We start from the raw sequence: 26,460 nt of genomic DNA on the forward strand, positions 1-26,460 counted from the left end.
TCTCATTTTCTCAGTTCCTGTTCTTCATAAAGTAACTCACACTGGAATCTGGTTCTACAAAGGGCAGCCCTATATGACTTGGATTTGATTTATTGTCACGTGTACCGAGGTACAGATCATTCCATCGGGTGAAGCATACAGGAGTGTACTACTCACTAGAGAACATGTGCAAAGGGTCATTCAGGAATCGTAACAGTGGGGAAGAAGTTGTTTTTGAACCTGTTCGTGCCTGTTCTCAGACTTTTGTATCTCCTGCCCGATGGAAGAAGTTGGAAGACGGGTGGGCGAGGTCTTTCATAGAATTTACAGTGCAGGAGGAGGTCATTCAGTCCATCAAGTCTGCACCGGCTCTTGGAAAGAGCACCCTACCCAAAGTCAACACCTCCACCCTATCCCCATAACCCAGTAACCCTACCCAACACTAAGGGCAATTTTGGACACTAAGGGCAATTTATCATGGCCAATCCACCTAACCTGCACATCTTTGGACTGTGGGAGGAAACCGGAGCACCCAGAGGAAACCCACGCACACACGGGGAGGATGTGCAGACTCCACATAGACAGTGACCCAAGCTGGAATCGAACCTGGGACCCTGGAGCTGTGAAGCAATTGTGCTATCCACAATGCTACCGTGCTGCCCTTTGATTATGCTGCCTGCTTTTCCATGGCAGCGGGAGGTGTAGACAGAGTCAATGGATAGCAGGTGGGTTCATGTAATGGGCTGGGCTGTGTTCACGACTCTCTGTAGTCTCTTACGGTCTTGGGCCGTGCAGTTGCCATACCAGTCAGATAGGATGCTTTCTGTGGTGCACCTGTAAAGGTTGAGTGGACATGGCGAATTTCCTTCGTTTCCTGAGTGAGTGTAGGCGCTGTTGTGCTTTCTTGGTCATAGCGCCGACGTGGGTGGACCAGGACAGACTGTTGGTGATGTGCACACCTAGGAATTCGAAGCTGTCAACCATCTCCACCTCGGCATCATTGATGTAACCACTGTGCCACATGACGTCCAAGGGAGAGATTGTTGTCGCTGCACTGTTGCTAACTTTGCCTTAGTTTAATTGCTCTGTTTTATTACCTTTGCTCTTGAGTCCCCAGGTATCTTTATGATACCCCCACGTGGTTCACGTCCGAGTAATGATCAATAATCCAATACACCTATTAGTAAGATTTAAATCAAAGCACATTTATTATACACTACTCATGCACAAATTCTACGTTTAAGCTACTTCTACAACTAACTAACAGGCCTATACTTAGCTTGGAACTGGCCCACCAGGTCAGGGAAACAAATGGCCTTTCATTCGGGTTCTGAGCCTGCGGGATTCGAAGTTGGTACGGATTGATAGCTAGGAGTGCCTATCTCGTAGCGAGCGTTGAAGTAAGACTTACAGTTTTGATCAGCTGCTGAAGAGCTTGAGAAGCAGTGGAGAAGAGAGCGACTTGAACTTGGGGCTCAATTCTTATAGTCCTCAGGGGCTTCCCGCCTTTCGGGGCGGACCCTGTACCTGGTCCCAAGTGATTGGACTTTGTCCCAATCGCTTGGTTCGATTTTCTCCAATGCTGGAGCGGTCCCCTGGTCGATGGGCGGTCCTGAGGTGGTCGTTCACCTCCCTTTGTGTCGGCTTCTACCGGCGCCGAAGAGTCTGGTTTTGCTTTTTGTGTCTAAATGTTGCTTATTGTTCCCGGGGATTGCTTATTAATATGCAGGTGGCTGGTGTTTTGTTATGCTGATGGTTGCTGAATCGATCTTGTCTGGCCTTTCCAGAGGTAAATACACAGCCAACCTGCAGCTGCTGGTTTTTGTCTTGTTGGCTGACTTTCCCATCAGCCTTTCCCGTTCGCCATTTTGAATCGGGAGTTGGCCATTTTAAGTGGCTACAGCACCACTCCACGAGGCTCTCTATCGTCTTCCTGTACTCTGACTCATTGTTCGCGATCCGACCCACTATGGTCGTATCGTCAGCAAACTTGTAGATGGAGTTGGAGCCAAATTTTGCTACGCAGTCATGTTTGTATAGGGAGTATAGTAGGGGGCTATGTATGCAGCCTTACGGGGCCCCGGTATTGAGGACTATCGTGGAGGAAGTGTTGTTGTTTACCATTACTGATTGTGGTCTGTGGGTCAGGAAGTCGAGGATCCAATTGCAGAGGGAGGAGCCAAGTCCTCGGTTTTGGAGTTTTGATATGAGGTTGGCGGGGATTATGGCGTTGAAGGCGGAGCTGTAGTCAATGAATAGGAGTCTTAACGTAGGAGTCACTGTCGTCGAGATGCTCCAGGGATGAGTGTACGACCAGGGAGATGGCTTCTGCTGTGGGGCGGTTGTTGCGGTATGCGAATTACAGTGGATCAAGGCATTCTGGGAGAATTGAGTTGTTTTCCCTCATGACCAACCTCTCAACTTGTCCCGAATGGCCATTTTATAAATGTGAACCTGAAGGAACAAAGGGATTTGAATTCGTATTGAGGCCTTCACGACCTCTGAAGCTCCCAATGCACTTTGCAACCAGTAATGTTCCTTCAAAATGTACTTCCTTACAGCAGCTAATCTACACACAGCAAGGCCCATAAACAGCAGTGGAGAATGACCAGATAACCTGCTTGTTGATTTAAGGCGTAGATGCTGGCCAGGACACCGGGTAGAACTCCCCAACTCCTCTTCAGTCTCATTGGACCGTTTTGTGCTACCTTCTCAATCAGGGTCTCCATTGAATGTTTCATCTGTGAGGCAATGTAACCCTCCCATCAGTAAGGCACCATTAAATGCCAGCCTCGATTTATCTGCTCCAATCTAGAGCAGATTTCATCAGTGTTATTGCATTTGAGGCTGAGCCTGTGTGTAGTCAGATGCTGGCTAAGAACGCCACACACCTGCACCTTCCTAGAGTGGTCATGAACGAGAGATCTAGCTATTTACTTTTCCCTGTTCCTCTCCCTTCCTCCGACGCGAGAACACTGTCCAGCTATAGCCCCGCACTGATTACTAGTACAAAACGATCCATCGTTGGTATAATTCCATCCCACACACCATGAGTTGCATTCATCCACTGGGGCACAGTGGAACTAGGCCAGGTCGAATTTATTTTCCTGCTTTAGAACAAGAAATGTGAAGCAGGTTTGACTAGAATTTGGTTATCAGTTTGAAATCCAACGATGAACAATGTTTCCAAGCATGAATACGTTTTGTGAGCTTGAGATCCAGCCCATAACATACAAAATACGTTTTGGCAAGTCGATGCATATGCTGACCAAATTATCCTCTTTTGCCACCTCCGCCTCCCCTACCCTCCCAGGCCGTCTTTGATCAGAATGTGTAGCAATGTACAGCACACTGGGAAACTGTTTACTCTTCTAAAAGTAAAATTAAATAGTTTTTATATCCAGTAGAGGTGATAACTATTTTGTTACTTGAGCAGTAAGTCTAGCGAAGGTGATTGACTTCCTGTGAGCCTTGGGAAGTGACTACACACTTTAACGTGCATTTGTAAAATCTTCACACTGAAGTTTTCCTGATGCATTCGAAATATGAATAGATGGAAGGACTTGCAATTGTGTATGGGCGGCACAGTGGTTTGCACCGTTGCTTCACAGCGGCAGGGACCTGGGTTCGATTTCCGGTTTGGATCACTGTCTGTGCGGAGTCTGCACGTTCTCCCCATGTCTGCGTGGGTTTCCTCCCACAAGTCCCAAAAGACGTGCTCTTAGATGAATCGGACATTCTGAATTCTCCCTCGTGTACCCGAATGGGCACCGGAATGTGGCGACGAGGGGATTTTCACAGTAACTTCATTGCAGTGTGAATGTAAGCCTACTTGTGACAATAATAAAGATTATTATTATTATGGTGCCTTACAGCACTGCCCAAAGTGATTTCGAGCCAAGTAGTCACTGTGAATATATGGTTGAAGGGTGGTAAATGCAGAGGCTCAATCTGGGGGAGACCTAGGGGGATTCTGCTGACTGATAACACTCCTGTGCTGTAACAATTCAATGATTTTTTTAACCACCCCATGAAAGTTTTGATACTCATGTTTCCATGAGGTGAGCAATGTGAATATGACAACGTGGCCCAGTTAATGCTCTGAAATTTGAGTACCACAAAAAAATAGTATTTGCTGATGGGTGGCAATTGAGCGTTACTGGAATAACCACAAAAGAACAGCGTAGCCGCGAGTTTTTAGGCTACGGCTTATGTGTACAGTAAGATCCCATAGCACTTATCCTCCAGCTGGTGTTGTTTGACTCTTATGTTGATCACGACTCCGGGAGCGCTCCGTGTTTACTTCTCTCAACCAGCACGGTAGCATTGTGGTTAGCACAATTGCTTCACAGCTCCAGGGTCCCAGGTTCGATTCCCAGCTTGGGTGACTGTCTGTGCGGAGTCTGCACGTTCTCCCCGTGTGTGCGTGGGTTTCCTCCGGCAGCTCCGGTTTCCTCCCACAATCCAAAGATGTGCAGGTTAGGTGGATTGGCCATGCTAAGTTGCCCTTCCAAAATTGCCCTTAGTGTTGGGATGGGGTTACTGGGTTATGGGGATAGGGTGGAGGTGTGGTCTTGGGTAGGGGTGCTCTTTCAAAGAGCCGGTGCAGACCTGATGGGCCGAATGGCCTCCTTCTGCACTGTAAATTCTATGATTCTATGTCATGCTGCTTGCATTCATCTGAGGGGCCAGGTGGGACTTGGGTGCGTCATCCCATGTGTTTGAAATATATCTTTATTTTCTCCCAGCGTGGGAAGAGGATTCTTACAACTCCAGTTCTAGTATTAATTGAGCAGCAGTCCCAAAGGTACGACAGAACCAATATTGACTCCAGACCTGCCAGATACAGAAATCACTTTTTGGGTATTGAATAATTTACAAACTCTGTGCTGCTCAAACCCTCGGGACACGAGTGGCGCCAATTCATATTCTGCTCCTCAGGGGCCCTGGTTTTATTTTTCATGTGAAAAGAAAAGTAGCCTTTTTATGATTTTTGTTTTCCCCTTCCCAGCCTTCTAATGTTCCTGATGTTTTTGCATTGCTGCTATTGCTGTATTCAGATGGAACCTTCCTTCCTGTAGGCCGTTAATCTCCCACAGCGCACCAAGCCAGAGTACTAGAGTGTCATGGAACTGAATGCTCACTGGACGGTTCAGGGTACAGAATTTAGCTTTTTCTGTTACAAGGAATTGAGAACTGAAGTTAGTTGGACTAAATGGTTACTCAATATGATCACTTGTTGCTGTGCAAGTAAGGACTTTAATGATTCATATCTGGTCTTGTCTTTTTTCTAATTAATTTACGGTATGTGGGCCTCGCTGGCTGGGCCAGTATTTATTGACCATTCAGAAGGTGGTGGTGAGCTGCCTTCTTGACTGACTGCAGTCCCCAAGGTGTAAGTACACCCACCATGCTTTTAGGAAGGGAGTTCCAGGAGTTCCAGAATCCCCCCCCCACCCCCCCCCAACCCAGGGTGTTGTTAGCGGGGGATTCGGCGATGGAAATGCCTGGGAATGTCATGGGGCAATGGTTAGATTCTCGCTTGTTGAGATGGTCATTGTCTGGCACCTGGATGCGATTTGTCCATCTCTTCCTGCATTTGGGCACAGACTGCGTTAGTGTCTAAAGAGTTGTGAATGGTGCTGAACACATGCAGTCATCCACGAGCATCCCCACTTCTGACCTTGTGATGGAAGGAAGGTCATTGATAATCAGCCGAAGATGGTTTGGCCGAGGATACTAACCTGAGGACCTCCTGCAGTGATGTCCTGGAACTACGATCACTGGCCTCCTACCACCACAACCAGCTTCCTTTGGGGTAGCACAGTAGTTAGCACTGTGCTTCACAGCACCAGGGACCTGGGTTCGATTCCCGGCTTGGGACACTGTCTGTGCGGAGTCTGCATGTACTCCCCATATCTGCGTGGGTTTCCTCCGGTTGCTGGGAGTCCCGAAAGACGTGCTTGTTTGGTGAATTCAACATTCTGAATTCTCCCTCCGCGTATCTGAACAGGTGGCAGAATGTGGCGACTAGGGGATTTTCACAGTAACTTCATTGCAGTGTTAATGTAAGCCTACATGTGACACTAATAAAGATTGTTATTGATAATATTTATGAAACAAAATATCACAAGTGGTCATTTAAGGGGATAATGGTGATGTCCAAAATCTGTTCAAAGAGATAATTTTTTTAAGGGGTGTCTTAAGAAGCAAAGCAAGACAGAGAGGCGGAGGGATGGAGTGGGGGAGTTTCAGACCTTGGGGTCTCGGCAACTGAAGGTGGCGGAATGATTAAAATCGGAGATGGTCAGGAGTCTCGAATTGGAATGGGGCAACTTCCTGGAAATCCCTCCCTAACAGCACGGTGGGTGTACCTACATCTCAAGGACTGCAGCGGTTCAAGAAGGCAGCTCACCACCCCCTTCTGAAGGGCAACTAGGGATGGGCAATAAATGCTGGCCCAACCAATAAATGCTCGCCCACATCCTGTAAAAATGAATTTTTAAAAAAATACTGAGTGCAGATACCTTGGAGGGGGGTAGGCCACTGATCAGAGGCGTGAAGGACACTGAAGAATAACAATGAACTGATGTTGGCTATCACTTCGCAATGGATTTTTAAAAATAAATCGTGCAGGCTGGAGGGGCTACGTTCTGTTCCTATTTATCAACTTGGTGACCACTGATGGCACAGCTCTTGTAGCTACATTTCAGTATTAATTGACGCTACATACGAGTGGCCTTGATTTTCACCTCTTGCTCTGCACAAAGACCACTATTTTAGATGTCCTTAAGTGGAGTTGGAATGAGCAGTCAGTGCCAGTCCGTATATGTATGTGTGTGTGTCTTTGTATGTGTGTGTGCACACATCGATAAACATTAAAACATGCCTTCTGCAGTTTTATTTGTTGTGCAGATGAACCTCCCTTTAACTGAAGGCTCGGTAACACTAAACCTTCTTGGCTACGTTTGATTTATAGCCAGTGGAGTGTAATGAGACGCACGTGGATGCCCGGTATGGATCTTTCCAAACAGCTGTCGGATTACTTGCGTTCAAGTTTATCCTTTAAATAGGATACCCTGCTCTGTATGGTCGCCTTCCTGTTGCGCAGATGCAGGCTGACATTCCAAACCATCCAGTTTTACCCTGCTTATCCAGAAAAATGACTTTAAAGATACAAAGAAACTGAATTCCGCATTCTCAGTACTGGTGGAAGCTCTTTGTGTTCTCGGATGCATCGTTTGTTGTTTCGCTCTCTTGAACATTTCAGTGCATAGGGAGTGGGAACATCAGACCTGGGAGCGAGTGTAGCCCACTCTGCCCTTTGTGCCTGCCCCGTCACTTGATAAGATCACTGTTGATCTAATTGAAGCCTCAACTCCACTTGTTTTTTTTTATTAAATATTTTATTGAAAATTTTTGGTCAACCAACACAGTACATTGTGCATCCTTTACACAATATTATAACAACACAAATAACAATGACCTATTTTATAAACAAAAAACAAAAAAAAAAAAAAGAATAAATAATAAATAACAAAAATGAAAACTAGCCCTAATTGGCAACTGCCTTGTCACAAGTAACACTCTCCAAAAATATAATTTAACGGTCCAATATATAATTATCTGTAGCAACGACCTATACATACTATACAGTATATATTAACAACCCTGAGAGTCCTTCTGGTTCCTCCTCCTCCTTCCTTTCTCCCCCCCCCCCCCCCCCCCCCCCCCCCCCCCCGATCCTGGGCTGCTGCTGCTGCCTTCTTTTTCCCATTCCGTCTATCTTTCTGCGAGGTATTCGACGAACGGTTGCCACCGCCTGGTGAACCCTTGAGCCGACCCCCTTTGGACGAACTTAATCCGCTCTAGCTTTATAAACCCCGCCATGTCATTTATCCAGGTCTCCACCCCCGGGGGCTTGGCTTCTTTCCACATTAGCAATATCCTGCGCCGGGCTACTAGGGACGCAAAGGCCAAAACATCGGCCTCTCTCGCTCCTGCACTCCCGGCTCTTGTGCAACCCCAAATATAGCCAACCCCCAGCTTGGTTCGACCCGGACTCCTACTACTTTTGAAAGCACCTTTGTCACCCCCATCCAAAACCCCTGTAGTGCCGGGCATGACCAAAACATATGGGTATGATTCGCTGGGCTTCTCGAGCACCTCGCACACCTATCCTCCACCCCAAAAAATTTACTGAGCCGTGCTCCAGTCATATGTGCCCTGTGTAATACCTTAAACTGAATCAGGCTTAGCCTGGCACACGAGGACGACGAGTTTACCCTGCTTAGGGCATCTGCCCACAGCCCCTCCTCGATCTCCTCCCCCAGCTCTTCTTCCCATTTCCCTTTTAGTTCATCTACCATAGTCTCCCCTTCGTCCCTCATTTCCCTATATATATCTGACACCTTACCATCCCCCACCCATGTCTTTGAGATCACTCTGTCCTGCACCTCTCGTGTCGGGAGCTGCGGGAATTCCCTCACCTGTTGCCTCGCAAAAGCCCTCAGTTGCATATACCTGAATGCATTCCCTTGGGGCAACCCATATTTCTCGGTCAGCGCTCCCAGACTCGCGAACTTCCCATCCACAAACAGATCTTTCAGTTGCGTTATTCCTGCTCTTTGCCACATTCCATATCCCCCATCCATTCCCCCCGGGGGAAACCTATGGTTGTTTCTTATCGGGGACCCCCCCAAGGCTCCAGTCTTTCCCCTATGCCGTCTCCACTGTCCCCAAATCTTCAGTGTAGCCACCACCACCGGGCTTGTGGTGTAGTTCCTCGGTGAGAACGGCAATGGGGCTGTCACCATAGCCTGTAGGCTAGTCCCCCTACAGGACGCCCTCTCTAATCTCTTCCACGCCGCTCCCTCCCCCTCTCCCATCCACTTACTCACCATTGAAATATTAGCGGCCCAATAATACTCACTTAGGCTCGGTAGTGCCAGCCCCCCCCTATCCCTGCTACGCTGTAAGAATCCCTTCCTCACTCTCGGGGTCTTCCCGGCCCACACAAAACCCATGATTCTCTTTTCAATCCTTTTTTAAAAAAAGCCTTCGTGATCACCACCGGGAGGCACTGAAACACAAAGAGGAATCTCGGGAGGACCACCATCTTAACCGCCTGCACCCTCCCTGCCATTGACAGGGATACCATATCCCATCTCTTGAAATCCTCCTCCATCTGTTCCACCAACCGCGTTAAATTTAACCTATGCAATGTGCCCCAATTCTTAGCTATCTGGATCCCCAGGTAACGAAAGTCCCTTGTTACCTTCCTCAACGGTAGGTCCTCTATTTCTCTACTCTGCTCCCCTGGATGCACCACAAACAACTCACTTTTCCCCATGTTCAATTTATAACCTGAAAAATCCCCAAACTCCCCAAGTATCCGCATTATTTCTGGCATCCCCTCCGCCGGGTCCGCCACGTATAGTAGCAAATCGTCCACATACAAAGATACCCGGTGCTCTTCTCCTCCCCTAAGTACTCCCCTCCACTCCTTGGAACCCCTCAACGCTATCGCCAGGGGCTCAATCGCCAGTGCAAACAATAATGGGGACAGAGGGCATCCCTGCCTTGTCCCTCTATGGAGCCGAAAATATGCAGATCCCCGTCCATTCGTGATCCACGCTCGCCACTGGGGCCCTATACAACAGCTGCACCCATCTAACATACCCCTCTCCAAAACCAAATCTCCTCAACACCTCCCACAAATAATCCCACTCCACTCTATCAAATGCTTTCTCGGCATCCATCGCCACTACTATCTCCGTTTCTCCCTCTGGTGGGGCCATCATCATTACCCCTAACAACCTCCGTATATTCGTGTTCAGCTGTCTCCCCTTCACAAACCCAGTTTGGTCCTCGTGGACCACCCCCGGGACACATTCCTCTATTCTCATTGCCATTACCTTGGCCAGGACCTTGGCATCTACATTTAGGAGGGAAATAGGTCTATAGGACCCGCATTGTAGCGGGTCCTTTTCCTTCTTTAAGAGAAGCGATATCGTTGCTTCAGACATAGTCGGGGGCAGTTGTCCCCTTTCCTTTGCCTCATTAAAGGTCCTCGTCAGTACCGGGGCGAGCAAGTCCACATATTTTCTATAGAATTCGACTGGGAATCCATCCGGTCCCGGGGCCTTTCCCGCCTGCATGCTCCTAATTCCTTTCACCACTTCTTCTACCTCGATCTGTGCTCCCAGTCCCACCCTTTCCTGCTCTTCCACCTTGGGAAATTCCAGCCGATCCAAGAAGCCCATCATTCTCTCCCTCCCATCCGGGGGTTGAGCTTCATATAATTTTTTATAAAATGTCTTGAACACTCCATTCACTCTCTCCGCTCCCCGCTCCATCTCTCCTTCCTCATCCCTCACTCCCCCTATTTCCCTCGCTGCTCCCCTTTTCCTCAATTGGTGTGCCAGCAACCTGCTCGCCTTCTCCCCATATTCGTACTGTACACCCTGTGCCTTCCTCCATTGTGCCTCTGCAGTGCCTGTAGTCAGCAAGTCAAATTCTACATGTAGCCTTTGCCTTTCCCTGTACAGTCCCTCCTCCGGTGCTTCCGCATATTGTCTGTCCACCCTCAAAAGTTCTTGCAGCAACCGCTCCCGTTCCTTACTCTCCTGCTTCCCTTTATGTGCCCTTATTGATATCAGCTCCCCTCTAACCACCGCCTTCAACGCCTCCCAGACCACTCCCACCTGGACCTCCCCATTATCATTGAGTTCCAAGTACTTTTCAATGCACCCCCTCACCCTTAGACACACACCCTCATCTGCCATTAGTCCCATGTCCATTCTCCAGGGTGGGCGCCCTCCTGTTTCCTCCCCTATCTCCAAGTCCACCCAGTGTGGAGCGTGATCCGAAATGGCTATAGCCATATACTCCGTTCCCCTCACCTTCGGGATCAATGCCCTACCCAGCACAAAAAAGTCTATTCGCGAGTAGACTTTATGGACATAGGAGAAAAACGAGAACTCCTTACTCCTAGGTCTGCTAAATCTCCACGGGTCTACACCTCCCATCTGCTCCATAAAATCTTTAAGTACCTTGGCTGCTGCCGGCCTCCTTCCAGTCCTGGACTTCGACCTATCCAGCCCTGGTTCCAACACCGTATTAAAATCTCCCCCCATTATCAGCTTTCCCATCTCTAGGTCCGGAATGCGTCCTAGCATCCGCCTCATAAAATTGGCATCATCCCAGTTCGGGGCATATACGTTTACCAAAACCACCGTCTCCCCCTGTAGTTTGCCACTCACCATCACGTATCTGCCCCCGCTATCCGCCACTATAGTCTTTGCCTCGAACATTACCCGCTTCCCCACTAATATAGCCACCCCCCTGTTTTTCGCATCTAGTCCCGTATGGAACACCTGCCCCACCCATCCTTTGCATAGCCTAACCTGGTCTATCAGTTTCAGGTGCGTTTCCTGTAACATAACCACATCTGCCTTAAGTTTCTTAAGGTGTGCGAGTACCCGTGCCCTCTTTATCGGCCCGTTCAGCCCTCTCACGTTCCACATGATCAGCCGAGTTGGGGGGCTTCCTACCCCCCCCCCCCCCCTTGTCGATTAGCCATCACCTTTTTCCAGCTCCTCACCCGGTTCCCACGCAGCTGTATCTCCCCCAGGCGGTGCCCCCCCCGCCCATCCTCTCCCATACCAGCTCCCCCCTCTCCCCAGCAGCAGCAACCCAGTAATTCCCCCCTCCCACCCCCCCCGCTAGATCCCCCGCTAGCGTAATTACTCCCCCCATGTTGCTCCCAGAAGTCAGCAAACTCTGGCTGACCTCGGCTTCCCCCCGTGACTTCGGCTCGCACCGTGCGACGCCCCCTCCTTCCTGCTTCTCTATTCCCGCCATGATTATCATAGCGCGGGAACCAAGCCCGCGCTTCTCCCTTGGCCCCGCCCCCAATGGCCAACGCCCCATCTCCTCCACCTCCCCTCCTCCCCCCATCACCACCTGTGGGAGAGAGAAAAGTTACCACTTCGCAGGATTAGTACATAAAACCCCTCTTTGCCCCCCACATTCGCCCCACCACTTTGTTCGGACGTTCTTTTTAATAACCCGCTCATTCCAGTTTTTCTTCCACAATAAAAGTCCACGCTTCATCCGCCGTCTCAAAGTAGTGGTGCCTCCCTCGATATGTGACCCACAGTCTTGCCGGTTGCAGCATTCCAAATTTTATCTTCTTTTTATGAAGCACCGCCTTGGCCCGATTAAAGCTCGCCCTCCTTCTCGCCACCTCCGCACTCCAGTCTTGATAAACGCGGATCACCGCGTTCTCCCATTTACTGCTCCGAGTTTTCTTCGCCCATCTAAGGACCATTTCTCTATCCTTAAAACGGAGGAATCTCACCACTATGGCTCTGGGAATTTCTCCTGCTCTCGGTCCTCGCGCCATCACTCGGTATGCTCCCTCCACCTCCAACGGACCCGCCGGGGCCTCCGCTCCCATTAACGAGTGCAGCATCGTGCTCACATATGCCCCGACGTCCGCTCCCTCCACACCTTCAGGAACACCAAGAATCCTCAGGTTGTTCCTCCTTGTGTTGTTTTCCAGTGCCTCCAACCTTTCCACACATCGTTTCTGATGTGCCTCCTGCGTCTCCGTCTTCACCACCAGGCCCTGTATATCGTCCTCATTCTCGGCTGCCTTTGCCTTCACGACCCGAAGCTCCCGCTCCTGGGTCTTTTGTTCCTCCTTTAGCCCTTCGATCGCCTGTAGTATCGAGGCCAACAGCTCTTTCTTCATTTCCTTTTTGATCTCTTCCACACAGCATTTCAAGAACTCTTGTTGTTCAGGACCCCATGTTAAACTGCCACCTTCCGACGCCATCTTGGTTTTTGCTTGCCTTCCTTGCCGCTGTTCTAAAGGATCCACTGCAATCTGGCCACTCTCTCCTCCTTTTTCCATCCGTATCCAGGGGGGATTCCCTTCTGGTTTACCGCACAGTGTTTTTAGCTGTCAAAATTGCCGTTGGGGCTCCTATCAAGAGCCCAAAAGTCCGTTTCACAGGGAGCTGCCGAAACGTGCGACTCAGCTGGTCATCGCCGCACCCGGAAGTCTCAACTCCACTTGTTTGCACCCACCACCCCGTTCACCCTTGACTCCCTCGTGGGTCAAAAATCTATCTAAATCGGCCTCGAGTATATTCAATGGCCCAGCCTCCACAGCTGTCTGGGGAAAGAGAATCCCAAAGACCCTGGGCCACAGGATTACCGTGTACAGAAGGTTCATCGTGGACTCCGAGAGCGACCCGAACAGAATGAACGCTGGATTGAAATTGTTTCGGCAAAGAAAACCTATTTTCAAATGTTCTGTTATTTTCCATTTTCGAGAACTATTACTCCTCACCCTGAAGCAGATATGCATTTGAGATTGCTCACGCATGTGGTGAAGATCTAACTGTTTGGTGAAGGATCTCCACTTGCCCATTGAATGGTTATTAATAATAATAATAATAATAATAATAATCGCTTATTGTCACAAGTAGGCTTCAATGAAGTTACTGTGAAAAGCTTTGAGTCGCCACTTTCCGGCGCCTGTTCGGGGAGGCCGGTATGGGAATTGAACCGTGCTGCTGGCATTGTTCTGTATTACAAGCCAGCTGTTTAGCCCACTGTGCTAATCCAGCCACTATTAATTAATTTAATGGTTGTTAATCGGCGACTCTGTAGTTTTAGTGGGACACCCGCTCACTGAGCTATGATCCCAAACCTACGGCTAAACCTTTAACTTGCTGTAAGAATAGTTTAGTCTTTGATTTCACTGGGGAGGATGAAAAAGATTGAAGACACTCTGTAGATGAGTAATTGCCATTCGGACTACCCAAGCTTTTAGTCTCTTTGGGCCCCTTGCATTTTTAACAGAAGGCCTCCTGGATCACTCACAGTCCGACTTGCGTCCCCATTAATGTGCGCTTATTTCAAAACCAAAATCGTGGTCGGATTTCGGGTTTACAAATTTCGGGTTTTGAAAATTCAAGACCTAAGAAGAGCTGAGTTGTATCCTGTCACCTGGGTAGGTCTAATGTCCTACTCTTTGCCATGATGCAGCATGGTAGCACAAGTGGATAGCACTGTGGCTTCACAGCGCCAGGGTCCCAGGTTCAATTCCCTGCTGGGTCACTGTCTGTGCGGAGTCTGCACGTTCTCCCCGTGTCTGCGTGGGTTTCCTCCCACAGTCCAAAGACGTGCAGGATTGGTGGATTGGCCATGATAAATTGCCATTAGTGTCCAAAACGGTTAGGAGGGGTTACGGGGATAGGGTGGAAGTGAGGGCTTAAGTGGGTCGGTGCAGACTTGATGGGCCGAATGGCCTCCTTCTACACTGTATGTTCTATGATAGCTCAGAAGCATTCGAAATAGTGCCTGTCAAATCTTGAGCATCAGTTTTCTTCCCCCTCCCCATTTTGATGAGAATGATATTGAGTGCAGCACGGTAGCACAGTGGTTAGCACGGTTGCTTCACAGCTCCAGGGTCCCAGGTTCGAGTCCCGGCTTGGGTCACTGTCTGTGCGGAATCTGCACGTTCTCCCCGTGTGCACGTGGATTTCCTCCGGGTGCTCCGGTTTCCTCCCACAGTCCAAAGATGTGCAGGTTAGGTGGATTGGCCATGATAAATTGCCCTTAGTGTCCAAAAACATTAGATGGGGTTATGGGGATAGGGTGGAGGCATGGGCTTGGGTGGAGTGCTCCTTCCAAGGGCCTGTGCAGATTCGATAGGCTGAATGGCCTCCTTCTGCACTATAAATTCTATGAATGAATGGCCACTCGCATTAACGGCTTCATCAGAATTTCTCAAATTTAAATTTGGGCAAAAATCAAACACCACCTAAAGAGTGTGTGTGGTGGGTGGCTGGGGACTTGAACGTGCGTGTGCGGTTTTGCTTAATAACCCGTTTCCGATTCTTGGGCTAGTGTTGAGTCACATTGTCCGGGAAATTAGTGCCAGCCTCCTGAACCATGCACAGCTCATCCTTCCCAAGTGAATTTGCTGGCATCTGCCCTGCAAGTGGGCTGATGTGGACGGGAAGAGAAGGGGCGATGTGGAGCTGGTGGAGCGGAGAGAGGGGTTACCTCTGTGCAGGCCCAAGGCCCAAACTCTGCTTTCCCATCCAGCCAATCATTTGATAAGTAGGATCATTGAAAAATTGCAGTTAATATAATTGGAACTGGCTGGGGGGAATTGCGAAAATCATGATGAACTGCATTAATTAGCAGCCTATCCTTCAGCCAGGATTCTTCAAAGCTACTGACACAGACACAATCGGTGATGTATTTTACATCTCCCCTATTCTATTGGCTCTTAGAACAACATAGAACATACAATGCAGAAGGAGGCCATTCGGCCCATCGAGTTTGCGCCGACCCACTTTAGCCCTCACTTCCACCCTATCCCCATACCCCAATAAACCCTACTAACCTTTTTTGGACACTAAGGGCAATTTAGCATGGCCAATCCACCTAACCTGCACGTCTTTGGACTGTGGGGGGAAACCAGAGCACCCAGAGGAAACCCACGCAGACACGGGGAGAACGTACAGCCTCCGCACAGACAGTGACCCAGCGGGGAATCGAACCTGGGACCCTCGTGCTGTGAACCCACAGTGCTAGCCACTTGTGCTACTGTGCCTCCTATAAAATGGTTGCCATTATTTTGTCAGTGCTATTTAAAAATGTTTTAGTTCAACTTCCAGCTGGCGGTGAAAAATAATTGATTTCTTCCCAATTCCCTGTAAGCCTTTCCGTGTGGAGTGTATCAGTGGTGAAACTGCCTCGTAAGTGCAGATGCCACAATTGATTATTAACTCGGGCTAGTTTTACAAGTTCAGTGTCGCAAAACCAGCAACCTCAGGAATGCGGCTGTGCTGGATTTCAGATCTTGTCGGTTTTCGGATAGGGCGCTTCGGGTCCTATCGGGTTGGCCATGGTGAGGGCTACTTTCTTTCTTCGGATCAGGATTGCAATTTTGAAAGAAATGGAGATGATGCTGCTAGATAGGCCAGGAGAGCCTTTGGAGCTGATTGGGATACGCCATTGTTCCTTTGCAGGAAGCGTGGCAGAAGCTCTGAGGGTTGCTGCTGCGTTTCAATTAAATGTTGGCGGTGGGGTGAGAACATCTGTAAGGAGTTTCCCAGACTTACAGTCAGATCAAAGAGGTTGGTGAGGGGAAGAAAGTCAGCTTTTTTTTAATGTATTTAACTTTCAGACATTGCCACAGCTCGTTTGTGTGCGACAAACTCCCACAAAGAGCAACATGATCATGACCAGATAATCTTTTTGCAATTTTGATTGAGGGATGAATATTGGCCAGGACTCCAGGGGTAACTCCCCTTGGAAATAGTGCCATGGGATCTTCTATACCCACCTGAGCAAGCAGATAGGACCTCTGTTTGATATCTATTCCAGTACAAGGTTGCTCTGGTGCCAGCTTTGATTTTGGTGTTCAGTTCCTGGAGTGGGAATTGGACCCGGGATCTTGCGACTTTGAGGCGACAGTGCTCCCAACTAAGACACAGCTGGGTAGCATGGTAGACAGTGCTTTGCATTGTTGCTTCAGAGCTCCAGGGTCTGAATTGTGGATTGGCCATGCTGAATTGCCCTTCGTGACCAAAAAGGTTAGGTGGGGTTACTGGGTTATGGGGATAGGGTGAACGTGTGGGCTTAAGTAGGGTACTCCTTCCAAGGGCCGGTGCAGACTCGATGGGCCGAATTTCTGCACTGTAAATTCTATGATTCTATGACACAATTTGGATGAGGGAGTATAACAGAAATGACCGTAGTCAATGAAGGGGCCATTTGGCCCACCTGTGCTCTGCGCATTCATCCAGAATGACCCTAAAATTGTACTTATTGCAACAAACATTTTTTTTTGTTTGAGCGATTCCCATTCATAGCAAATATTGTTCAATGGTCAAATCAGTTGGAGTTATTGAGGAGTGCCTAAGCAGCGTTTTGTATCAGTTGCTATTGTCTCCTGATTTAGAAGAGGTAATGTCACAATGATGGGTGTCTGACAAAGTGGTGGGGGTGGGGGTGGGGGGGGAGAGCAAAACTAGAGGTCATCAATATTACATAGGTCACCAAGAAGCCAACCAGGGCATTGCAAAGAAAGTTCTTTACCCTGAGAGTGTGTGGAACCCACTGCCACGGGGAGTGGTTGGGGCCATTAGTACACGTGCAGTTGAGGAGATGCCAGTTAATCATATGAAGGAGCAGGAAATAGAGGGTGATACTGATGGTTGGGGTTGGGGAAAGATGAGAGGAGGTTTGGGTGGACTGTAGATGCTGGAATGGACACTTCAGGCTGAATGACCCATTTCCGAGTTGTATTATCGGTGTAGTCTGACAGAATAGCTTAAGCTGGTCCTTGGGCGAGGTTACCATGTTATCAACATTGATGTTTGCTGACTCTTTTGATGACATCCTGCCACACGTGTGTTTATTCTTTTCTTTTCTCCTGCAGCACTGGAATGTGTTTAAAGAGGTGACGGAGGTTTTCATTCTCGTCCCTGCTTTGCTGGGTCTGAAGGGCAACTTGGAAATGACCCTCGCCTCCAGACTCTCAACCGCAGTGAGTACACTGACATTAAAAGCAACCTGTTCTCGTTGGTTTTCAGCGAGGTGCACAGCTTCAACCTTCTGGGGGAGGGTGCAGGTGTCGTTCAGTGGCTATACAAATCAATATATTTTGATTTGAAGTTTTACCTGTTCACACTTTTTAGTCAGATTCTTCTTACTGAAGTGGGGATGGGGAGTTTAGTAATGCAAATCTGGGTTAAGGTGGCAAGCTCCTAGAATTATAGAATTTACAGTGCAGAAGGAGGCCATTCAGCCCATCGAGTCTGCACTGGCTCTTGGAAAGAACACCCTACCTAGGCCCACGCCTCCACCCCATCCCAGTAACCCCACCTAATCTTTTTGGACACTAAGGGCAATTTATCATGGCCTATCTGCCTAACCTGCACATCTTTGGACTGTGGAAGGAAACGGGAGCACCCGGAGGAAACCCACGCACACGCGGGGAGAACGTGCAGACTCCGCACAGACAGTGATCCAAGCCGGGAATCGAACTGGGACCCTGGAACTGTGACGCAACTGTGCTAACCACTGTGCTACCGTGCTGCCCATGTTCTTGATAATTTGAAGTTATTTTCATGTCTCTCTCTCTCCCTACCTCTCTCTCCCTACCTCTCTCTCTCTCTCCCTCTCTCTCTCCCTCCCTCTCTCTCTCCCTCTCTCCTTCTCGCTCTCCTTCTCGCTCTCCTTCTCGCTCTCCTTCTCGCTCTCCTTCTCGCTCTCCTTCTCGCTCTCCTCTCTCTCCCTCTCTCTCTCCCTCTCTCTCTCCCTCTCTCCCTCTCTCTCTCATCCTGACTAAAATGAAGATCAAGCTTATCATTCAAATGTAATGGAGAGTACAGGACAGCTCCAAACTTGTGTTTAGAATCTGGATTCACCACTTGCCAAATATGTTTTCTGCCTTTTTCTGAAATAATGAATCAGGAAACGTCGTATTGGTTGCCTCAGTGACATCGACCCAAAACCAAAGCAAAGTAATCCTTCTTCAAAGGGGCACAGCCGATCAGGAATGCATGGTGGCATCGTGGGAATGTCACTGGGCTAGCAATCCAGAGGCCCAGGCCAATGCCCTGGGAAATTGGTTCAAATCCCACCAAGGCAACTGGTGAATTTTAAAATTCAATTGATGAAAATCTCCTTACAGCTCACCCTCCACCCATCTTTGTGCCATCAGCAAACCTGGAGTTATTACATTTAGTTCCATCCTCTAAATCCATTAATATATATTGTGAATAGCTGGAGTCCAAGCACTGGCCCCTGTGGCACCCTGCTGGTCACTGCCGACCCGTTTATTCCTGCTCTTCGTTTCCTATCCCCCAACAGTTTTCAATCCATCTCGATACACTACCCTGAACCCCATTCGCTTTGATTTTACACACTGATTTTACTCACTAATATGTGGAACTTTGTCGAAAGCCTTCTGAAAGTCCAAATAAACCACATTCACTGGCTTCTCTCGTCAACTCTACCAGTTACATCCTCAAAGAATTCCAGCAGATTTGGCGGGCACGATTTTCCTTTCATTGGTCCTCTGTCGGATCCTGTCACTGTTTTGCAAGTGGTCTGCCGTTAAATCTTTTGCAATCGACTCCAAAGTTTTCCCCGCTACTGACGTCCAGCTGACTGGTCTATAATCCCATGTTTTATCTCCACCTCAATAGTGGGGTTGCATTAGCTACCCTCCAATTTGTAGGAACTGTTCCAGAATCTGTAGAATTTGGGAAAATGACCACCAATGCATTCACTATTTCCAGGACCACTTCCTTAAACACTCTGGGATGTAGATTACCAGGCCCTGGGATTTGTTGGCCTTCAATCCTATCAATTTCCCCAACCTCATTTCCCACCCTCCCAGGGTCTGTGTCACATCACTCCAGGGTGCTGGGACCGGGGACGGCACTGTCGAAGGCAGGGTGGTGATAACCTGCAAAGAGCTGAGCGCTGGTGCTCCTCAATCTGTGCCATAGTCTGACCTTTGCCTATCTACTGGGTGCTCGCTCACACCCAGTACGCGATGTGCCCGGGGAGGGGGAGATGCCTGGAGAGATGGGCCAAGGTTTCGGAGGTCAGTCCGCATTGCAGAAGAAAGGGACAGTAGCACTGGTTGTGCTCAACGGTGTTTATTGTGTGTGACAATTCCTCACTCTGCCCTCAGTGATTCTCAATGTGCTTTGCCTTCCTAGCTCTACTGCTACGTCTAGGTGTGTCCCCAGGAGGCACATCTTGAGGTGGAGGCAGCCAGCTGCTTACCTCGTCCGGTAGCCTTCGATGCTCCTGGTGGGTGTCCGCTGGGGCAATCAGGCCCCGGCTCACTTGTCGCGGCACATGCACAGCTATGCTGAGTGCAAGACACGGCCTTATCAGAGGGGTGGAACGTGGGGGAGCTGGTGGCCACGTCGCCATTCCATGGCACGGGTCCAGGTTGGCACCCAGCGCCCCCCTCCATCTGGTTGGTGCCCTTACGGCCCTGGGGTTCACCATGGGGGCGGAGGGGCAGCTGATTCGAGCCCCGGCTGCTCCTGCATCATCTGGCTCTACCAGCCTTGGCTGCCCATGGTCTGCACCATCCTGTCGACATTTTGTGTCCAAAATTGCCCTTAGTGTTGGATGGGGTTACTGGGTTGTGGGGATAGGGTGGAGGTGTTGACCTTGGGTAGGGTGCTCTTTCCAAGAGCCGGTACAGACTCGATGGGCCGAATGGCCTCCTTCTGCACTGTAAATTCTATGATCTATGACATCCTTGGCAATGCTCCTCAGTGACTGGGACATGCCCTGCAGCACCTCGGCAATGCCCACCCGCGAATGGGACAAGCTCCGCAGCGCCTAAGCCATTCCCATCTGAGAGCGGGACATGTCCTGTAGAACCTCATCAAGGTCACCCTGGTACTGGGTCCCAGCGAGGCCGACGTTCTGTCGAAACTCTCAGCCATGGCCGTCACTGACTGGTGCGCTTGACAGCTGTGAACACCTAAAATGAATACCTGTAGCAAGGGAAAAGTCAACAGACTTCGATGTTTACAGCAGTGTAGTGTTAGCTGAAAAACACAGATGAACTGAGAAGAGAGAGGAAACATTAGCATTTAGCAGCCTTGGGAGTATTGTAAATTAAAATGCTAAGCTCTGTTTTCTTTTCATGATGTTCTTGGCCAATCATTTTGGTAAATTTGATTTTACATACTTGATTTTGGAGTCAAATTTAAATAAAGAAAATAATTACAGATTACACCTTGTGCTTTAAACCATGTTTTATTCATTCCCACGAGAGGGAGTTAAATTCATACTCAATATTAAACATAATGCGTGCATGATTAATAAATGACACTTCTGATTTTGTAAATAGACTTTTTAATTTCGAGAGAACATTTCCTTGTCGATCAATATCAACAGTTTAGATACAATGGCCATATTTGTTTTGCTCTATTGTAAAGAGGGGTCTAGAGGAGGTTTTCTGCTGCAATGGGCAGAGCCCCTGCCTCTGGCCCAGAAATTGATGGACAAAGAAGGTGCATTGGTAACGCGACTAAATGGGCCTAACACATGCCAGGTGGCAAGAGTGGGAGAGATTCCTAGTAATCCATGTAATGGAAAAGAAGTGGATCCTCTACCATCACCTATCCATAGCTCCAGACTGCAGCGCATATGTAAAAAGTGCAAGTCTCCAGGTCCCGATGGACTTCATTGTAGGGTCTTAAAAGCAGTGGCAGGTGCATTGGTTTTAATTTTCCAAAATTTCCTGGAAATGTCCCATCAGATTATAAAATAGTGGATGTAACTATTCAAGATAGGAGGGGACAGAACGCAGGAATCCACATGCCAATTAACTGAGATGAGGAAGAACTACTTCGCTCAGCGGCTGGGGAATCTTTAGACTTTGCTACCTGTGGAAACTCAAATGGTTGAACATGTATGGCAGCACAGTGGTTAGCACTGTGGCTTCACGGTGCCAGGTCTCCGGTTCGATTCCTGGCGGAGTCTGCACGTTCTCCCCGTGTCTGCATGAGTTTCCTCCGGGCGCTCCGGTTTCCTCCCACAAGTCCCTAAAGACGTGTTTGTTTGGTAAATTGGACATTCTGAATTCTCTCTGTGTACCCGAACAGGTGCCGGAATGTGGCGACTAGGGGATTTTCACAGTAACTTCATTGCAGTGCTAATGTAAGCCTACTTGTGACACTAATTAAGATGATTAGTATTAATTTGTTCAAGATAGCAACCAATAGACTTCTGGGTATTAATGACATCAGGGGATGGGGGGGATAGCACTGGGGGGTGGTATTGATGTAGATGATCAGCTTTAGAACATAGAACATACAGTGCAGAAGGAGGCCATTCAGCCTATCAAGTCTGCACCGACCCACTTAAGCCCTCACTTCCACCCTATCCCCGTAACCCAATAACCCCTCCTAACCTTTTTGGTCACTAAGGGTAATTTATCACGGCCAATCCACCTAACCTGCACGTCTTTGGACTGTGGGAGGAAACCGGAGCACCCGGAGGAAACCCACGCAGACACTGGGAGAACGTGCGGACTCCGCACAGACAGTGACCCAGCGGGGAATCGAACCTGGGACCCTGGCGCTGTGAAGCCACAGTGCTAGCCACTGTGTTACCGTGCCGCCCTTTGAATGGTGAAGCAGGCATGAAAGCTGAATGGCCTATTCCTGCTCTTATGTTCCGAAAGGAAAATTCACTCGCTGTTTTTATTTCGGAAAACTTGCTGATTTGGCATAAAGCATTTAGGAACCTCCTTTGAAGTTTCTAAATGGGCCACTTTTTTAATTGAACGCTGGACACAGATGGTCTCATTAACATTTTGTAACTTCCTTTATGTCGGTTTTTGGCTGTTGGCTGCGGTAATAGCCGTTCTCAAGTAACCGGCGGTGGTGCCAAGATAAACTCAACTATGTTTTTTTTTAAGAGCAGTGATCAGGAAGATCTATTTGCTACTTGTCAAATGTCACAGCCACGTGTGCACACATAGAGGCCCCACAGTGCCAGCAGTTCACGCACAAGCTGCCAGGGCATAACAAAGTGAAACGGTGCATAGTCAGCCTGACCGAGACACCGTGCAGTGTAAAAGCAGCTTGTTTCACATTGTTGCCTTTTCAGCTTTTGCCCTTTTTTATCTTAAGCCTTCGTTTGTACCCTTCAACCTTGCCCTTATGACCCTTGACCATACACCTTGGTTTCTCGATGAGTAAACAGATTGTTGGCTTCTCGACATGTGGGAGATTTAGGGCAGAGGGCAACAAATGCATTCGGCATTTTAATTTTGGAGTGTATGTTTCACCTCGCCTTGATGTATCATTAGTAGTCTGGCACAAGCCTCCATCAAGCAAAGTGATTGGGGTTGTTGGGACGCACGGTTACACAGTGGTTAGCCCTGCTGCCTCATGCCGCCGAGGACCTGGGTTCGATCCCGGCTTCGGATCACTGTCCGTGAGGAGTTTGCACATTCTCCCCATGTCTGCATGGGTCTCACCCCCACAACCCAAAAAGGTGCAGGGTATGTGAATTGACCACACTAAAATTGTCCCTCAATTGGGGAAAAAAAAAAAGAATTGGGTGCTCAAAATTTATTTTTAGAAATGTTTTTTAAGTGATTGGCATTGTTTGCTCTGTGGAGGGTAAACATTGACATGGAGTGTTTCCATATGTTAACTTCTAACTTCAAGTACACGTGTAATCTTTGCAGCTCATTAGACTGGGAAGACACAAAGCAACTACACCTGCAGCACTGTGCATTACCAGCCCCTGCTGGGACTGTGGGCTGCTTGATCGAGGTTGTGTTTTCTGTTTACTCCTCCTGATCCACATCATTCTTTTATGATTTGCGGAAGGTATTGTCAGTTCTTGAGTGCTGAATGCTGCTGAAATTAATCCAAGCCCTCCACTGTTGAATAATCCTTTTTAAATTAATAATGAACCTTGTGTGGAAACCGTCAGGATATTCAAACAAAATGTTAATTATTTCTTCACTTATATTTCTCATAAATGCCTAGATATTTCAAAATGGAAACTTTTCTTGTAATCAAAGTAGACAACACAGACTACTTCATTTTTTTTTAAACATGAACCATATTCTAAACTGCATTAACTTTGCAGAACCTGGTTCGAAGAAAACATTTTCTTTGTCTCTTTTCCCCATGTGTTTTCTCATCTTGACTCCAAAGAAATTTCCTGACTGTAGTTTGGTTAGTGGGGAACACCTAGCCCTTTGAAGCCTGGTTCCAACAACACCTTGATTTTGAAATTCTCATCCTTATTGACAAATCACTCCCATGGCCTCGTCCCTCCCTATCTCTGTAATCTCCTCAGGCCCTACAAACCTTGGGAGATCTCTGTCCGCTTCCAATTCTGGCCTCCAGCACATCTTCAATTTTCCATCACTCTGACAATGTTGACCGTACCTTTTATGCAAAGCAAATTCCTTCTTTAAACCTCTCCACCTCTTTCTCTCCTCCTTTCTGATATTCTTTCATTTGTTTTTTTAAGGCAGCTTCATCTCCCTGGGCGGGGAAAGAAAATTGAATGCAAAGTTGCATTTGTCTCTTACTTGTATTTTCCCTAAGAAAGGAAGGGAAGAAAGTTGTCATAGAAAAGACTCAATTACAAGGGGGCACAGGTTCAAGGGGAGGTGGGCAGAGAAAGTTTCACGCAGAGGGTGGTGGGTGACTGGAACGCGTTGCCAGTGGAGGTGGGCACGATAGCAACATTTAGGATGTGTCTCGATGGACTCATGAACAGGTGGGGAATGGAGGGATACAGATGGTTGGGCAATAAGTAGTAAGTCTAAATAAGGAATCTGGGGCGAAATTCTCCCCCAACGGCGCGATAACCGCCGACTGGCGCCAATCAGACGGGCATCGCGCTGGCCCAAAGGTGCGGAATGCTCCGCATCTTTGGCGGCCTAGCCCCAACATTGAGGGGCTAGGCCGACGCCGGAGGGATTTCCGCCCTGCCAGCTGGCGGAAATGGCGTTTGTTGCCCCGCCAGCTAGCGCGGAAATGCGGCGCATGCGCAGGAGCGTCAGCGGCCGCTGTCAGTTTCCCGGCGCATGCGCGGGAGCGTCAGCGGCCGCTGTCAGTTTCCCGTGCATGCGCAGTGGGGAGAGTCTCTTCCGCCTCCGCCATGGTGGAGACCGTTGCGGAAGCGGAAGGGAAAGAGTGCCCCCACGGCACAGGCCCGCCCGCGGATCGGTGGGCCCCGATCGCGGGCCAGGCCACCGTGGGGGCACCCCCCAGGGTCAGATCGCCCCGTGCCCCCCCCCCAGAACCCCGGAGCCCGCCCACGCCGCCTGGTCCCGCCGGTAAATACCAGGTTTGATTTACGCCGGCGGGACAGGCAATTTCTGGGCGGGACTTCGGCCAATCCGGGCCGGAGAATCCAGCGGGGGGTCCCGCCAACCGGCGTGGCCTGATTCCCGCCCCCGCCCAATCTCCGGTACCGGAGACTTCGGCGGGGGCGGGATTCACGGCGGCCAACGGCCATTCTCCGACCCGGCGGGGCGGGGTCGGAGAATGACGCCCCTGGATCAGCGCAGGCTTGGTGGGCCGAAGGATCTGTTCCTGTGCTGGGTGGGCACGGTAGCACAGAGGTTAGCATTGTTGCTTCACGGCGCCACGGTCCCAGGTTCGATTTCCGGCTTGGGTCACTGTGCGGAGTCTGCACGTTCTTCCTGTGTCTGCATGGGTTTCCTCCGGGTGCTCCGGTTTCCTCCTACAAGGCCTGAACGACGTGCTTGTTAGGTGAATTGGGCATTCTGAATTCTCCCTCCGTGTACCCGAACAGGCGCCGGAATTTGGTGACGAGGGGCTTTTCACGGTAACTTCATTGTAGTGTTAATGTAAGCCTACTTGTGACACTAGTAAAGATTATTTAATATTCTTTGTTCTCAAACACTGACATCTTTTTTGAGACGTTGTTCCGTTTTTGCACCACAATGCAAGATAAAGATTTGGCTGATGAACAAACCAGTCTATTTATTGTGTTCAGACACGGTTGTGAAACTGAAATGAGATCTCATGGTGCTATCCTTTGTTCTTCTGCAGGCCAACATTGGCCAAATGGACTCCGCTGCAGAGCAATGGAAGATGATCACAGGAAATCTAGCTCTAATTCAGGTGCGTGTGTGAATGGGGCTTACAACATCCAGTGTATGGACTGGCTAATGTTACTGTTAAATATTGGGAAGGCAGGGTAACTTCTGATCATTTTAGCTTTTTATGGACTGTTGTGTGGGGTGGAGGCGGGGTCGGACTCTCAGATGTACGAGGTGTGTCAAAAAGGAATATCGAGCTCCCATACCCTGCCCCGACGATATGCTTCAACGTGACCCTCACAAAAGCACCCTCACCTTGCTCCTCCAGTCAGACTTTTTCCCCATAAGCACAATGGATACATGGGAATGATTGGAATCTAATCTGAAGATTATTCTGAACTTTTTTTCTATAGGTACAGAATTATAGCACTTTAAACACTGAGTTCAGACAGTATTTGTAATTCACTGTCTTGCAGTCTCTCCAAGCGTTCGGGATTCAGTAGATTTTTTTTTTCTCCATTCCATTTGATTTTCTGCTCTCCTCACCGATGCCCACGTATGTGGATTGATTGATTGATTGATTGATTTTTATTGTCACCTGTATCAAAGTACAGTAAAAAGTATTTTTCTGCAGCCAAGGGAAGTTACACAGTACGTACATAGTAGACAAAAGAATAATTGACAGAGTACATTGACAATGATACATCAACAAACTTTGATTGGTTACAGTGCGGAACAAGGGCAGCATAGGGCGTCGTGAATAGTGTTATTACAGGGAACAGATCAGTCCGAGGGGGAGTCGTTGAGGAGTCTGGTAGCTGTGGGGAAGAAGCTGTTCCTATGTCTGGATGTGC

General features: G+C 48.8%; 1 protein-coding gene across 2 annotated transcripts in view; it reads left to right on the top strand.

Annotated features, from left to right (window-relative positions):
• LOC140393704 (solute carrier family 41 member 1-like) overlaps positions 1-26,460 on the top strand; it is a 77,981-nt gene that overhangs the window by 28,868 nt on the left and 22,653 nt on the right. For both annotated transcript variants that reach the window (XM_072480003.1, XM_072480004.1), the window contains exons 3-4: positions 17,456-17,563; positions 25,617-25,688. In XM_072480003.1, coding sequence (XP_072336104.1) covers positions 17,456-17,563; positions 25,617-25,688 — 180 coding nt within the window. The remainder of the gene's footprint in view (positions 1-17,455; positions 17,564-25,616; positions 25,689-26,460) is intronic.

Source organism: Scyliorhinus torazame, chromosome 17, assembly GCF_047496885.1.
Source record: "Scyliorhinus torazame isolate Kashiwa2021f chromosome 17, sScyTor2.1, whole genome shotgun sequence".
Classification (NCBI taxonomy): Eukaryota; Metazoa; Chordata; class Chondrichthyes; order Carcharhiniformes; family Scyliorhinidae; genus Scyliorhinus; species Scyliorhinus torazame.